The 16,064-nt window shown below is 43.2% G+C and overlaps 1 protein-coding gene across 1 annotated transcript in view; it reads left to right on the top strand.

Moving 5' to 3' along the window:
• Nucleotides 1-13,962, top strand: part of LOC147683391 (adiponectin-like) — a 32,803-nt gene extending 18,841 nt beyond the window's left edge. The window contains exons 2-3 of the mRNA XM_086943809.1: nt 5,341-5,562; nt 12,972-13,962. Of these exons, the coding sequence (XP_086799935.1) occupies nt 5,349-5,562; nt 12,972-13,525 (768 nt within the window). The 5' untranslated portion in view covers nt 5,341-5,348 and the 3' untranslated portion in view covers nt 13,526-13,962. The remainder of the gene's footprint in view (nt 1-5,340; nt 5,563-12,971) is intronic.
• The last annotated feature ends 2,102 nt before the right edge of the window (nt 13,963-16,064 follow it).

Raw genomic sequence — 16,064 nt, 5'->3', positions numbered from 1 at the left:
GTAAAGGAGTGGAGAGATTTTATAACCAGCTTCCATATCATTTGCCTCCAGGAGACCTGGGCTGTTGAACCCGATCAATATACTTTAGAAGGGTTCAAAGGTTTTGTGGTCCCCGCAGTAAGGGCGCCATCTGGAAGAGCCATTGGTGGACTTATTACATATGTAGATCTACGCATTCAGGGGTCCTGGTCAAATCTGAGCTGGGACTCAACAAATATGCACGCAATCGGCTTTCGCCACAAGGGATTAAAAATCACACTGATAAACTGGTACAATGCAGTGGGTTCATGTGGCAGAAATAACACTATGAAAGAACTGGATGACCGTTTTAAAAACATGTCCTCAATTAATCAAGCCAAGGGGTCACCGTATACCATCCTAGTTGGAGACTTTAACTGCCATCTTTGTGAAAAATTAAGACCAATAAACAAGGATTGGTCACGGTGCCCAGAGGAAAAAGGACCACATTTTGCTCATTCCACTGAGGGCAGGGATATGGAGAATTTTATAAATAGGCATAACCTATCCTTCATAATGGATCTAATAACGATAGGCATCATGAAGGAACCTAATCCAACGTATAAAGGAAGGGGTTGCCACTCCTACATAGACTTTGTCATGATGTCCCCAACGCTCAGAAAATGGATCATAAACTTTGAAATTGTACATAGTCCCTTTAGTGATCATAACCCGTTGGCATTGGATCTCAAATGTATGAACCTTAGAACAGCAGAGGGTGTATCCGATGCCATAGAACGGGCAACAGCACAAGGGAGAAGACTCAAATGGGCCAAGATCAATGGAGACACATTTTACTTCAACCTGGTAACGAATGGCCAAAAACAAATAAATGTGTGCCTGGATGAAAATAAGGGCGGCCAAACTATGGTTAGGGCCTTTGAAGAAATTGCCCAACTTGTGGATACCCTATTTAAATCCTCTCTCCCAACAGGAACCACACGGCCCCAGACCCCACGCTGGTTTGATCATGATTGCACCAAGGCACGGAAAGATCTTAAAAAATGCCTCACTGATCACCCAAAGGACAAAGCCAAAATAGCAGGTAGCAGATCCAACTATAAAAAAGCCCTGAAAATGCGCAAAAGAACCTTACAAAATGAAGCATGGGAGGATCTAAGGGAAGCAGCAGAGAGGGGCGACATGACGGCATTCTGGAGAGTTATCAATGACTCATGTTTTAAAGACCCAAGGGGGCCAGACATAGTGAATGCTATTCTCCCCGAACAACGGTATAACCACTATTGTGGTCTTTACAATCACACTGGGATGGTACTGCAAGAAGAAGGCGCAAAAACAGCAGCATCCGTAAGCTTAGATTTTTCGTTGGGAGAAGTAAAATCAGCAATCCAAGGGCTCTCAAAAAATAAAGCGGCAGGCCCCGACGGCATCCCCCCTGACCTTTATTTGAGCAACATTGACTTATGGGCCCCATCCTCAGTAGGGTCTTGAACGAGGCAGTAGTGGCAGGACTGCCTCGTTCTTGGTCCTCGGCTATCATTGTCCCAATTCATAAAAAGGGCATCCGGGACGATCCCCAATGCTACCGTCCTATTTCATTAATAGACGTAACGGCTAAAGTTCTGGGACGAGTGATTTTAAATTGTCTACAAATTTGGGCAGCGGACAATCATATTTTAACAGACGTACAATATGGGTTTAGAGAAGGGAGATCCACAACAGACCAATGCTTAAATTTGTATCTCCTCACTGCTAAATATACTATTGCCGCGAAGGGGACTATCCATGTGGGGTTTATGGATCTCTCAGCGGCCTTCGATCGTGTTAACAGACAGAAGCTATGGGCCCTGATGACCTCCCTTGGGGTGGATCAAGGGCTAGTGGACACCTTGAAGGCATTACACTGGGAGACCACAGCTTCAGTTCGCTATAACAAAGAAGGAATGAAGACAGAGCCATTTCCTTGTACAAGCGGTGTGCGGCAGGGCTGCATTTTAGCTCCTTTTTTATTTTCACTGTATATTAATAATTTGGACCGAGAACTTATGAAGCTGGGAGTGGACTCCACCAAAATTGGCCAGCGTCCGGTACCCGTCCTCTTGTATGCGGACGACGCAGTGTTGCTAGCCCGCACCCCACTGGGTTTACAAAAGTTAATTGATGGTTTCGTCAATTTTATGAATTCATTGGATCTCTCAGCAAACCTGGACAAGTCCTTTGTTATGTCCACAGGTATAAATTAAAAAAAGGCCTTTTTACACAGCATAGGTTCACACAAACTAGGAAGAGTTAAGTCCTTCTCTTATCTAGGCGTACTTTTTGATGAGAAACTGGAATTCGGAAACCTGGCTGAAAAACATGCAACTAAACTGGTGGCCTCAACGGGTGCTCTAATGGCATATGGGTGGAGGTTAGGCAGATAGTCACTGGAACAGATATTGAATCTTTACAGAGCGGTTTCCTGCGCCAAGGTGTCATACGGGGCAGAAGTCTGGGGTTGCAAAACTAATCAAGTACACCAGATACAAGCTGAGGAAAATAAAAATTTTTAAAAACTATTAAAGGTTCCTCAGAGCACCCCTTCATACATAACACGCATGGAATTGGGCGAGCCATATATTGAGGACAGAATTATGGTTCGACCCACCTTGGCCTGGATTAAGATTTGGACCAACCCAGAGGCTGGCCTCAGTAGACAGATCATTAAGGACTGGCTGAACCGGGACAGAGGGGGTCAGATTCCGTGGCTCAAATTTGTAAAGGACACCATGGAAGGAATTGGCTGCTTGAATCTGTTCTCTGAGCCGGAGTCGATGACCACCCAGAACAAAACCCTGGCCAAAAAACGTTTTAGTGTATGGGCAACAGCCAGAAGGGCCCACGCTGAAAACAGGAAAATATCCGTTGTGGCCCACGGATCACTAAAAACAGCAACACCTGGAATGGAACCATACCTAGCGGTAATGTACAATGCGCAGGAAAGATTTTACATGACTAGGTTCCGACTGAATCTCCTTCACCATTTATTGGCCGTTCCCGCAGGATTCACACGTTCAGTAGAGTTGAAGGGTACCTGCGGCTGCGACACTAGGTCTCCGCAGGATACCCTTCACTTTGTTTTATTATGTCCTTTTTACTTAGAGCCTAGAAGGAAGTTTTTAGTAAGGATTTTGAAAAATAAAACACTGAGACATGCTAAAGCAGCCCTCCTTTTTCTGCAAAAAGCCTCAGACCCATATACTTTGTTATGTGTTATAAGTTTTTTTAAGGTTGCCATGAGACTAAGGAACTCCAGGGAAACATCTGCCCATATCATCACTACATAGACTGAATCAATGTCCGTATAAGATTCCCAATGAACCATTGCTCTTTTTTCCCCTTTTTTAGACCTATTTTTATTGCTTTTAATAAGTCATTTTAAAATGCTTTTTAAACATTGTATGTATGTACTTTCATGTTCTTTATTGGTATCTTTTTAAGTACCGAATAAAGATAATTTGAATTTGAATGTAAGGAAATATCGAAATTTGCAATACATTGTTTTGAAATGTAAACAAAATGAAAGATAATATTTTTTTCAATCTTGGAATGATTACAGTCGGCATCTACTAATTTCCTAGTTAAACCAGTGACCACACATTAGTTTTTTTAACCAACTATACATTCTAGCCAGTTGTATCGAGAGCTTTAAATGGACATACTTTTGTAATGGGAGAGAACCAGTAGCTCCCATCAGAAATGCCAAGCAATATAAAACATTGGCAGTACCAAACTATTCATTTTGGTTTGCAATATCAGCACCTTTAGTAGTCTGAAGAACGACTTTATAGATGTTATAAATATTCTCATGGTACGCCTGTGGAGGTGCTTCGTGAGAAAGTCAGAATTAATGATTTGTACATTTTGTGTTGTTTCAGATAGGGGGTTCTGAATCTAATCCCTTCTCTAGTTCTTCTAAAGGTATGAGTGACACTGCATGGAAAATGTCTATTTATGGTTAATAGCTGATAATAGCATGTACCATTGGGTGTCGTACAGTGATTTAAGTGGGCAAGGGCCTGCCAGGGCTGAGCCCTTTCGAATCCAAAAGACTGACATTGAGTGAGGGCCCTAAGGGTCCTTTTATTTTTGCCTTCGCCAGCTGCAACAAAAAACCTTTCCTTGTGTGCCTGCAGTAGCTGCTGACACGGAACAATAGTGGAGGGGTGGAGGGGGAAGGTGGAAGGTGTCGGGGATACAAAATACAACAAAAAAAACTTACCTCCTCTCCACTTCCGTTATCCCTCGTCGCTTCTCTGGAGCAGCAACCAGGAAGCAAGCAAGCTCCCTCCCCTAAACCAATCACAACGCTGCAATGTAACGTTGTGATTGGTCTAAGCGCAGTGGTTCAGTGCTCAGACAGGAATGGGTGCCTGGGTATGTTCCTCACCAGGATGTGCATTACAACCTGGTGGGGAACGTGCAAATTACGCATGACTGTTTGGCCAGCCCAATATGGCCAGCCAAGCAGTCATGCTCACTTGGAGTGTGCAAACCACTCCTACCCCCTGTGCCACCAGCCCCACTCGCCCTACCCAGCTCCGAACCTATGAAAATTAAAATGATAATAACTACATTATTATTATTTTAAATTTTCTGCTCTGAGAGCAGTGGGGCAACGCTCCTACACCTTAGTGGAGGAGCCGCTCCAGTGTGCCTGACCCACCAAAGCGGCAACGCAACAAGGCCTGAAGTCCCTTTGTGACACGAGGGACAAAGCAATGTGGGGGGGGGGTACCATTGGATGCTATTGTTGTCCCAAGATACAACTGCATTGAAATTCAATAACTAGGTTATTACCCTTTACTTTATGAATTAATTTTGTTGTGATGGCCCTAGATTGTGGTGCTACATAAACTGTCAAATAAATATTCTGTTCCCTGCTGTTTTCCTTAATTATTTGCCCACTGTATTTATTAATTAGACAAACATAGTACTCTATATCGCAGGTATAAGGTTGTTATAATTATTTACAAAGCCCAAACCTTTTGTAAAAGTTTCTTTTATATGCTTCTTACACCACCCCCATTTTAGAGCCGGCACACCCCTTTATTGATCTCACTTAAAGCACTGGTGCCCTAATGGCCAGTAAATTGCGGCTCTGTTGGGTGTATGTTCAGAGTTACATCTTAATGTTTGCTGTTTTACTTCATTTAACATTTTTTTTTTACCAGAAGCGCAATAATGACGTCCCACAAGGGGTGGGCATTACTCCACTCGCCTTCCACCCTTATGCTTCACTGTACAATAATTAAATATTAGTCAACAATATAGCAGCAGCAATATAACTCATTTATCTGCATAATGTCATGTCGTTCTCAGGATTCAGCATGAAGGTTTTGGTGAGCCTCGTGGTGTGTCTGGTCCTCACTTTGAAGCTATGCCAAGCGCAGAGGGATTCTGAAACATCAGAGCCCCAAGGTCCAAGGGCTTCATGTGCCAACTGGATGGGAGGACTGCCCGGCTACCCTGGCCACAATGGTGTCCCGGGAAGAGACGGCAGAGACGGGAAGGACGGCGACAAGGGGGAGAGTGGAGCTCAAGGTACATGCCCGCCTTATGTATTTATTTCATGGCTTTGTAAAGTGTGCACTATGAGCCGACTTCAGAAAGTCTGCATGGATAATAATGCAGAGAGGGACCTCGAGAAGTGGGGTCATATGCTGGACAGGTTGGGTGGATATGATGCATTACCTGGAGATGGTTCCACATCCATCACATCGGAGGGAGATGATACGACCCCGATGCGATAGACGATATTGAGGCTGGACTGCTGAACCTCCCCACAGCCACATTTGCCTGTCTCTCCTGGAGTAGGTGGGTCCATCTAGGAACCACAAATAGTTCGGCTACTTGTGACATTCCCTTATTTGGTGATTGTTTGTGTGTGAATGTTTGCTGTTTGTTCCATCCATTACTACTCCGCCCCCACTTGGGAATTCTGTCTTCACTCCCGTCACTCTGGCAACGTGAGAATACTTAAAAATACAATGCTGCACTGATTTGGTTTGTATTGTATTGTTTTGGAAATCTGAATAAATACCTTTAAAAAAACTCTACAAAAAAGTGCTCACTGTCAAGCAGGACCTAATTTGTGGACCACAGGTGGTGGGCCCCAGCAATCATTTCGGGGAACAGGATTTATTTTGCATGATCAGACTTTGACCCAGAGCAATGGAGAGAAAGGAAAAACAGAGGGAAAAGAAAACAGGGAATAAGGAGAAAGAGAAAAAAGGGACAGCTTAGTTTAAAATTTGATGTAATATGGATAATCTGATGGGGGGGGTATTTTTAAATATATCTTTATATTACAAAATTGAACACCTGCCCTTCTGGGTGAACTAATTTTGCATGAGGTGTTGATTGTCCTGTCCATTCGATCTGAAATTCTCCAAGCTATCATTGAGGAGATGGGGGTTGAGGGGTTGTTGTTTGTTTAAAAGAATATTAGAACATCTCATCTATATGTGGTTTACTATTCAAGCAAATGGTTATTGGGATTCAAATCTCATATCCATATGTGATAGATTTCCTACTGTTGCTCCATATATAGGTTCTTCCTATGTAGAATTGTAACCACCGAGGAATTTAACCAAACCTTTAATGATAATGTAAGAGCCCCATTTTTGTGATTTAGGTTATTGTTATTCGCAGCTGAACCTCTTAGTCACATAAATGTATAACCCTACGCAGTGTTTGAAAATTGAACAGAAATGTGTTCAATTTACACAGGATCTACATTGAGAGGGGCGCATTCTTGTATTCTCACCATACGCGTTCTTCCCGATATTAAGATGATATGATGTCTGTTTCAGGAGGGAAACAGTTGCTCTATGCTTTGATGCATCATCAAAACAGATTTGTGCAGCAGTCAATAAATTGTCAAGGATATGCATAAGATGTTAACTAAATCAGTTAAATTAGAGAGCCTGATATGTAAATGTTAAGTAATACACAATTTAATTTCAATTTTGTTTAAGGTAAACTGACAAATATCGATTGGTAGATTTTACCATGTAAACAATAATTGAAAAATAAATTTTTTAAAGTATGGTGGTACAGTGATTAGCCGTTCTTTTAGATTTTATAGTTTAAGTCCAGCACCACATATTCTATTGGATAGCTTTCATGTAGTTTACAATAAATAAATTGGTGCTGGTTAAAAGATCACTATTTGTCCAGCATCATCAAACTCTCTGCTGGACTCAGTAACACTTGCATCAGCTACCCATGTTGTCTTAGGGAGATAGAAGTGAGTCCTCTGGTGGTCTGCAGAACACTTCCAGCTGCCAACTATAGCATCTTAAGGAGATAGAAGGTGAGCCCTCTAGCGGGCTATGTAACACATGTAGCAGCAACCTACGACATCTTAGAGAGCCAAAAGTTAAGCTCTTTCAGTGTAAAATTATCCATAGCTCAGCGGCGTCCGTCACAGAATGGGGGCGGCGGGGCGGGGTGAAAAAAAAGAAGAAAATAAAATCTTATCTCCTCGCCTCTTCTCTCTTCCATCGTCCCTCCTCCTTCCCAAACAGGAAGCACACCCAGGATTCCCTAAGCCAATCACAATGCTGCAATGCTGTGTTGTGATTGGTCTGAGCGCCGTGGTTTGGCAGTGGGAGCCTTGGCATGTTAATGCAGCCTGGGTGGTGAACATACAAAGTGTGCATGAATGTTTGGCCAGCCCAAGACAGCCGGCCAAACATTCATGCGCACTTACAGACTGTGCTCATCACTCCCCCTGCTCTTTTGCCATTGGACCAGCCCTGCCCACCGTGCAAACCTGCAGCAGCAGCAGGACAAAATAAAATGATAATAACATCAAGTTAATATCATTTTATTTGTCCTTTATTTCACTGCTGCAAAGCAGTGGGGCGATGCTCCTCCGCCTTAATGGAGGAGCCACCACTGCCATAGAGTGAGGGATTTTAAGGGGTATTTTACCCATCTCCCACACTTTGCCGCCAAGAGGACATGAATAACAAAAACACTACTGATGGTCAATTACAGAGTGGCTCACCACCACTGCTTTCTCTCACTAAAACACAGCACTGTATTCAGCATGATGTTTGTCTTGGTTTCCCAGGGGCACAGTGGATGCTCCTCCTGGTCAGAGCCCGCATCCCATTCCCAAGAGCAAGTCCAGACTGCTGGAGGGCCCATCCCGCAGTTTGAAGACCTCTGTTTTAGAAAGATGTAAGGCGAGGCCCCTGTTGGGCTGCTTAACACTCACAACATCATCCTATGTCGTCTTAGGATGACGGAAGGTGAGCCGCCGGTGGGCGACACACATTCGCAGCAACAAGCTCCATCATCTTAGGAAGCTCGAAGTTGAGGCTCCGGTGGGCTACATACCACTTGAAGCAGTAAGCTACGCCGTTGTAGGGAAATAATATGAGAGATATCTGATGGGATACGTAACATTTGAAGCAACAACTCTTTTAATTTTAGGGAGATGGACCTTAGGGCCATACGGATCTTCCTCCAGCAATGGATCAGGGACCCATTCTGACACTTAGGGGTGCAAATATATAATTGTCGTACATTCACAGTAACACCACGTATTTAGAGCACTGAGGCTCTGAAAATTTTATTTGTATCTATAAATTCTATTATTTCTGCTGTTGTTCACTTGCAGCAGTAGCCTGTGCCATCTTTGGGATGTAAAAGGGGAGCCCAAGGTGGGCTCAGTAACACTTACAGCAGCAACCTATGATGTCATAGAGAGACAAAAGGTGAGCATTCCAGTGAACTATGTAACACTCACAGCAGCAACCTATGCCATCTTAGGGATATAGAAGGAGAGCTCTCTGATGGGCTATGTAACAGTCGCAACAACTGCCCTTCTCATCTGAATGTGGTGGAATTTGGGGGCTTAGTGAACTTCCGCCTACAATGGGTCAGGAACACATTCTGGCACTTCGGGGTGCAAGTATCACTGTAGTAGACACAGTGCAACACAACCTATTTAGAATACTGAGACTGAAAATGTATTAGTCATGGGTACAATTGCTCCAGTGAATATGGTAGCATTACCATGATGTTTCTTCTTTTTTTAGGCTATACCAATGTCAGAGAAATGGCTAAAACTTGCCAACTCCTTTTTTGAAAACACGACCTGAACAGAGTGAATGCTAAAACCCTTAAAATGCCATATAAAAAGGACAGATTAGCACTTTCTGACCTGACTCTATATTATTTAGCTGCACAGGTCACTTATGAAGCCAATTGTGTTCACCTCAGGGAAAGAAATATTGGAAAGTAGTAATCATGGTATGCCTGAGGTAGAAGGTATCATAAGATAAGGGAAGCATGTCTGAAGAACTGTAAAAAACAAAGGTTAGAGCCAGTGGCGGGTGGCACGGATCTGGGGTGAAGAGCCGGGGAGTGTAAACGGGGGTGTAAAAAAAGAAAAAGATACCTACCTCCGCGCCGCTCTGTCCCTCGTCGCCATGTCTGCCGAACAGGAAGCAGCCAGGCTCCCCTGAGCCAATCATGGTCAGAGTGCTGTAGAGACGGCCGGCCGGCCAAGCAGTCGTGTGTTTCAGTGTGACCAACACTCCTTCCCTGCCCTGTGAGCAGATCAGCCCCGCCTCCATGCTGCCGCAGTAGTAGCAACTAAAATGATAATAACATCAAATTATTATAATTTCTTTCGCTTTCTTTCACTGCGGAAAAGCAGTGAGTGGGGCGATGCTCCTCTGCCTTAGAAGAGCAGCCGCCACTAGTTAAAGCGAGATTATAATTAGTTATGGTAAGAATATCTTATCTTACTTTTCATTTAAAAAAATCCAGAAATTCACTGAAAAAAACAAAGGTTACATTGACTTTAAAGTCAGGTGACATATCAGTTGAAGTGCAACATTTTAAACTAAACATGACACTGAAATCCACCAGTTATATGTATTTAAAGTATCTATAACTCGTGCCCTGCCAAGTACAGTGCTGTCTTCAATTATGTCATTTCAGATGGTGTGTTGATATTATCAATAATGTGACAGAATATGCCATGAGTGATGTAATATGTGAGGTCATATGCAGGGTATATTGCAAGGGCGCTAGCATACGAAGAATTGTTGACTTTATAGCACTTTACTAAACTACCACATTTAAATTTGAATCTGTAGCTGCACTATATTCCAGTATGCTGCACCACCATTACTTCAGTCCACACATTAGTGACTACCAATACTTCGACCTAACAAATTACCATAACTGACATTTCCTTGATTTGACCATTTCTTTAACCTGATAATTACTGCAACTCACAGTTATTGCACATGCCTTTTGTGCCCATATTTTCGAGAACCGGAAATAGAATACTAATTCTACCCATACAAACTAATAGCTGGGTCAGTCAAAGTGATGCTAAGGTTCTAGTACTTGCTGGTCAAAGTAGGGTTCAAGATATTGACATGCATCATTTAAAGTATAGAGATTGTATTTCACACTGTACGGTTGAAAACATTTGGAGAAGGTACTGGTAAATGTGCCACCAGTCCAGTAATGGAAGGACCTATAGGCTATTTTGGAGAGGTCATACATTATTTAGCTCCTGGAAGACCTTACTTCCAGAATGCCCATACAAGGTTATTGAGGTTGCCATGAAGAAATTGAGGATATGAATGCAGAGGTTCTTTTCTTGCTATGATATGAAATTTTGTTTAAGAATCAAGGTCTATGATACAGATTTAAGTAACAGAGTTAGGGCTGAGTTCCCCATTAATTCTGTGCTTTGATACTGGGACCAGAATTAACAATTCCAACTGGATCGCCCAATAAGTTTATAGGAATCACGAGTTCAACTATCCCCAATAGGCGATAACCGATTGGTCCCTGGATTACTGAGTGTTTTTGCACAGGGTTTGCCTGACTCCATGGAGCTTAACGCTCACATTTACCACCTATCCTGAAAAGGCGGTAAATGTAAATGAGAGCCACAGCAGGGTGGAAGGTGGTGGGAAGGAGGATGGGGTCCTCAGCTGTAGGGTGGAGCACTATATGCTCGCCCCCATTACTCAAGGTGGGGGATGAATTAGGTCCTGCCCGGCCTCTGCTTAATGTCGGCCCAAAACCCTACTTGTTTTACCGGGTTCAGGTCCACACCTGGAAAAAACGTGTTTTTGCACAGGGTAATCCCAGGAGCAGGACCGCATGGCCACTGAGAATTGGCCTGCATGGTAGTCCCATTGGATTGCCGCACCTGCCAATTCGTAAAGGGTCCCTTAGTCAGTATGATACATAGGGGCGTATGTTGGTCAGTAAGATTAGATGCAGGTGTGAGCTTCAGATTTTCCAACAATAACGCTGGCATTTGATAGAATGTAAAAATACATTATATCACAAGCAGGCTGCATGAGAGGGGCTAAAGGGGCAGTTGAAATGGAGACAAATGTGAATTGGTAGGGGTACTAAGTGAGAGAAAACAATATTTTGTAAAATATACATTTTGGAAGACTTTCAAAACAGAGAGACTGAAAGTGTGTGCATTTTTGTCTGTGTGTATGTAAAAATTCCTGTTGAAATCTGACAGACACCTCAACATACCCGACTGAAAGCACCTGAACTTAACTATTTACCATAAAATATATTTAATAGGGGTAACACCCCACCCCCTCCCCCCTCCACCACCTGAAGCAATGCCCCTGGTGATACACAGGCTAACGCTGTTATTCTGACTTCACAGTATTGTGGTGCAGGTAAATCGAGGGCAAAATACAGGGATTACAAGTTAATAATATGTGGACTTGCTATCAGCAGGCCGAATTCCATGTGTTTCACTCATTCCTGGAATATAAAGGGCACACATGCACATCCATTTACCACCTGCGAGTGGGTAGTAAATGGATGCAGGGGGCCTTGTTTTGGCCCATGGGTAGGCACGGGCAGCCGGGGTGGGCCAGAAGTAGAGGGGATTGCTCTGGGGAGTGTTTGGTGCTCCCTCCATTTTGTAGGAGGAGGGTGATTGAGGACTTGGTGCAGCAACTTTTAGAAGTCTTCACAACTCCTCTTTAAGGGTCGGGTCCTTGGGCCACAATTCCTGGGTCTGGTACTTGCAGCTTGGGACAGCAGAATGCGTGTTTGCCTGGAAAGCATTGCCCGGACACCGCTCCAGGTGGCTCCTAATAAGTGATTTAAAATACATATTAAGATGAAATGTTGTACGTAGGATGCTCAAGATATGGTAACCACTGTCAGACTAGGGAATTTTTTTGTATTATGAAGCTTAAGTCTGTGTGTTTCTAATACTTTTCTGTAAACCGCTATATTTAAAATGTAATAAGTTTGAACTTGATAAATGAGGTACACAGTAAAACAAAATGGCTGCTGTCAGAAAAATGTAAAACAATGCGGATTTAATATAAAATCTATAACAATAATTATGCCCTGAATAATTTTAAAATATGCAAATATCATTAACTATTATTTGAGGAATATGTGGATGATAGCATGATATCAGGGGATAGTGAGATAGCTCAGTGGGTTCAGCACCAACTGAATAAATTGATCCTAGGATTAAATTTCAGCAGGGCCACGTGAGTATTTTTTCCCTGCTGTGACATGGATAAAATGAGTAGAGATGATTGACAATAGCAACTCATAAATAAATAAATAAACAGCAAGGGACAATTCAGCCTGTGGCATTCACTATTCACTTTATCATCACTTGTGACTGAGAAAATATGTCAGAACACATTTTCAAATAAAAAGGTATTGAAACGTGTACTTCTCCAATTGAGATAATTGGTCAAATGGAATATTATCTACAGAAAAATCATGAAGCTATAAGTGAGCTACTACAGTTCCAACAATTGTTTTCACTGGTGCAGGTAAATGATGACTGTCATTAGCTTTGAGGATTTGAGAACATTCCTTTATGATATATTTCTTAACAAATACAATTTTGCATTAAATAAAGTTGTGCATTGAAATATATTTCTCTGTCAAAACTACAGGTGAACATGGGCAGAAGGGAGACCAGGGAGAGGTCGGTGTGACTGGTGCTGAAGGTGCCCGAGGACCACCAGGAACCCCTGGGCTCAAAGGCGAGCGAGGAGAAAGCTCCCTCACATATCAGTCGGCTTTCAGTGTCGGCTTAGCCTCTAAAGATCCTCCACCCAACATGCCCATCAAATTCACTAAAATCTTCTACAACGAGCAGAAGCACTATGACGAGACCACAGGCAAGTTCCTCTGCGTGATTCCCGGCACCTACTATTTCACCTACCACCTCACCGTGTACCTGAAAGATGTGAAGGTCAGTCTGTACAAAAGTGGGAAGGCCATCATGTTCACCTACGATCAGTTCCAAATCAGCAACCTGGATCAGGCTTCGGGATCTGTGTTGCTTCACCTGAAGGCGGGCGAAGAGATCTGGCTGCAAGTGTTTGGCGAGGGAGCGTACAATGGGATTTACGCCGACAATATTAATGACTCCACCTTCACAGGGTTCTTGCTTTACCCAGATTTGGGCCCTGATTATTATTTGAGAACAAATGGAAGGGAATAGCAAAACTAGACACTGGCCATGTTTTTCCATTGCCTGCTGAAACAACATAGTGCTAATATCAGTGTGGCACTAAAGCATTCAATTTAGCTTTGTTTGGCATCATGGTTTATTCGCAGGCATGTCAATACGATTAGTTAACGCTTCAAAAAGCATCACAGACGAAAGACTACCAAGGAAAACATGAGTATGGAGAGATTTGGGGCTTGCGTCCACCAAGACCTTCAGAATCCTACAATGTATCATACCTTTGAGATGTTCTCCTTCTTAAGAGGTGAACTGGCTCACAAAAATGTAATGTGGGATTTTGAAAACTTATCATCAGAAAATGTGTATGCCTACTGTAGATTCAATATATTATTTAATCCTTAATAGTACTGGTTGGCACAAAAAAACTGCCTATAATTTTTCAGCAATAAAAACATGCATATTAAAAGAGATTCAAAGAGCTTGCCTTTGTTGGGAGGAACTGGCTATCCACTATGTGTGGATTCAATGACATAAACATAGCAGCCTGGACAAAATTGTTATGGGTTGGGCAGCACAGTCTATGTGTTTTTGACGGAGGATTTTGTGACATGGAAACATGCCATGGTTGTCCCCTTGCTCAAAAAATCTGGTGCTGACACCACAAATTTAGCCAACTTTAGGCCCATATCCCTGCTAACAGCCTGCTCCAAAATATTGGAACACCACGTCAACACCCAGCTTAATGAGTTTGTTGAAAACGTGGGATATCTCCATCCATCCCAATCAGGCTTTCGCGCTAATTGCTCCACCGAATCCGCACTCCTTGGGGTGACCGAGCGACTCCGACACGGTATCGATAGCGGTGAGACCTTTGCGCTTATTCTTCTTGACTTAAGCGCTGCATTCGATACCGTGTCTCATTCTACTCTATTGGAGTCCCTCCGCTCCCTTGGTGTTGATGGATCAGCGCTTGCCTGGGTGGCCTCATTTCTCAATGATCGCACCTTCCAGGTTTTCTCAAACAAGGCTGAATCTGCGATTCATTCTTCAGCTTACGGCGTCCCTCAAGGGTCTATATTAAGCCCATTGTTGTTTAATATTTACATCAGACCTCTTGCCTCCATCGTAGAGGACGCCGGTCTGTCTATATACTCATATGCAGACGATACGCAGATTGTGTTTTCTCTTTCTAGCAGCAGGGCCCAGGAAGTCTCTGCCCTCAAAATTGGCCTATCTCGCGTTGCAGCTTGGATGCAAGACCATCTGCTGAAGCTCAACGGAGATAAGACAGAGGTTATAATATTAGGCAAGCATAAAGATCTGTGGGGCTCTAGACACTGGCCCTGTGATATGGGCCCTCTGCCTACCCCTGTGCCTGTTGCTCGTAACCTCGGATTCCTGATTGAAGACAAACTCTCGATGAGGCAGCAGGTGACTAAGGTCGCTGCAGTCTGTTTTTTCACCTTACGCTGGCTGCAGAAGATCTTATGGATGCAGCCTGAGTCCTCCCGCAGAATTGTCATTCAGGCCCTTGTGATGTCCCGCATTGACTATGGCAATGTGCTTTATCTTGGAGCGGATAAAGCAACAATTAACAAACTCCAAGTGGTACAAAATTCAGCCGCTCGCCTCTTGCGTAATGTTCCACGGAGAACGTCCGCAATGCAAGCCCTGCGTGACCTACACTGGTTGAGAATCTCAGATCGCGTGACCTTTAAAACACTGTGTTTTTTGTTTAAGATCCGTCAGGGTTCTGCTCCTACTTACCTCCTGAACCTTGTCCAGCCTTATCTACCTGGCCGTTCTCTAAGGTCATCTAATAATGGCAATCTTTTGATTCCAAGAATCCGACTGGCTAAAATGGGAGGTCGTTCGTTCGCATATCTTGGACCTAAGCTGTGGAACGCTCTTCCGTTGGCGTTAAAAACAGAAACTAATCTTCTGGCGTTTCGCAAAAAATTGAAGACTTTTCTGTTTTGTTCCCCTCATTTTGAGATCTCTTTTTTGCACTTGCTTGTTCTCTTTCTTCAGTCTGTCCCTGGTGCCGGGAAACCCATTGAGGGTAGCTGAGCGCAATACAAATTCAATAAAATAAAATAAAAATAAATAGTTCTGGATATATTGCAAACATTACGTTTGACACATAACATTAAAACCCCATAAGGGAAACTGCCAGGGAGTGAGTTCATAACCCACAGTCTGCTGTATTCTGGCTCACCATAAGTTTCTTAGGTGTTATATTTTGGAGTTACAACCCTATGTAATTGCTAATCCTATCTTGAGCAACCAAACCCTTATGGGGCTCATTGTAACCCCTGTGTAAACCCAGATTCACAAGCAAACAATACTTTGCGCCCACATCAGGTTTTAAGAGGTGTGCCAAGTGCACGGAATTTGTGGCAGGATAAAACTGATGCAGAGTATGCAGACCAACGCTGTATATTTTGTCTCCTTTGAAACAGTGAACAACATTCACAATGAATGCATTTTCTATCATTCTGAGGTCTGGAACTTGAAATGGTGTGGTAATTCTGTATGTATTACATATAGGGGTGGGCGGAGCTGGTGTAGT

The sequence above is a fragment of the Lissotriton vulgaris genome, chromosome 11 (assembly GCF_964263255.1).
Source record: "Lissotriton vulgaris chromosome 11, aLisVul1.2, whole genome shotgun sequence".
In the NCBI taxonomy this organism is placed as follows: Eukaryota; Metazoa; Chordata; class Amphibia; order Caudata; family Salamandridae; genus Lissotriton; species Lissotriton vulgaris.
The sequence above is the reverse complement of the archived record's forward strand: the minus strand, read 5'-3'. Positions and strand labels throughout refer to the sequence as shown.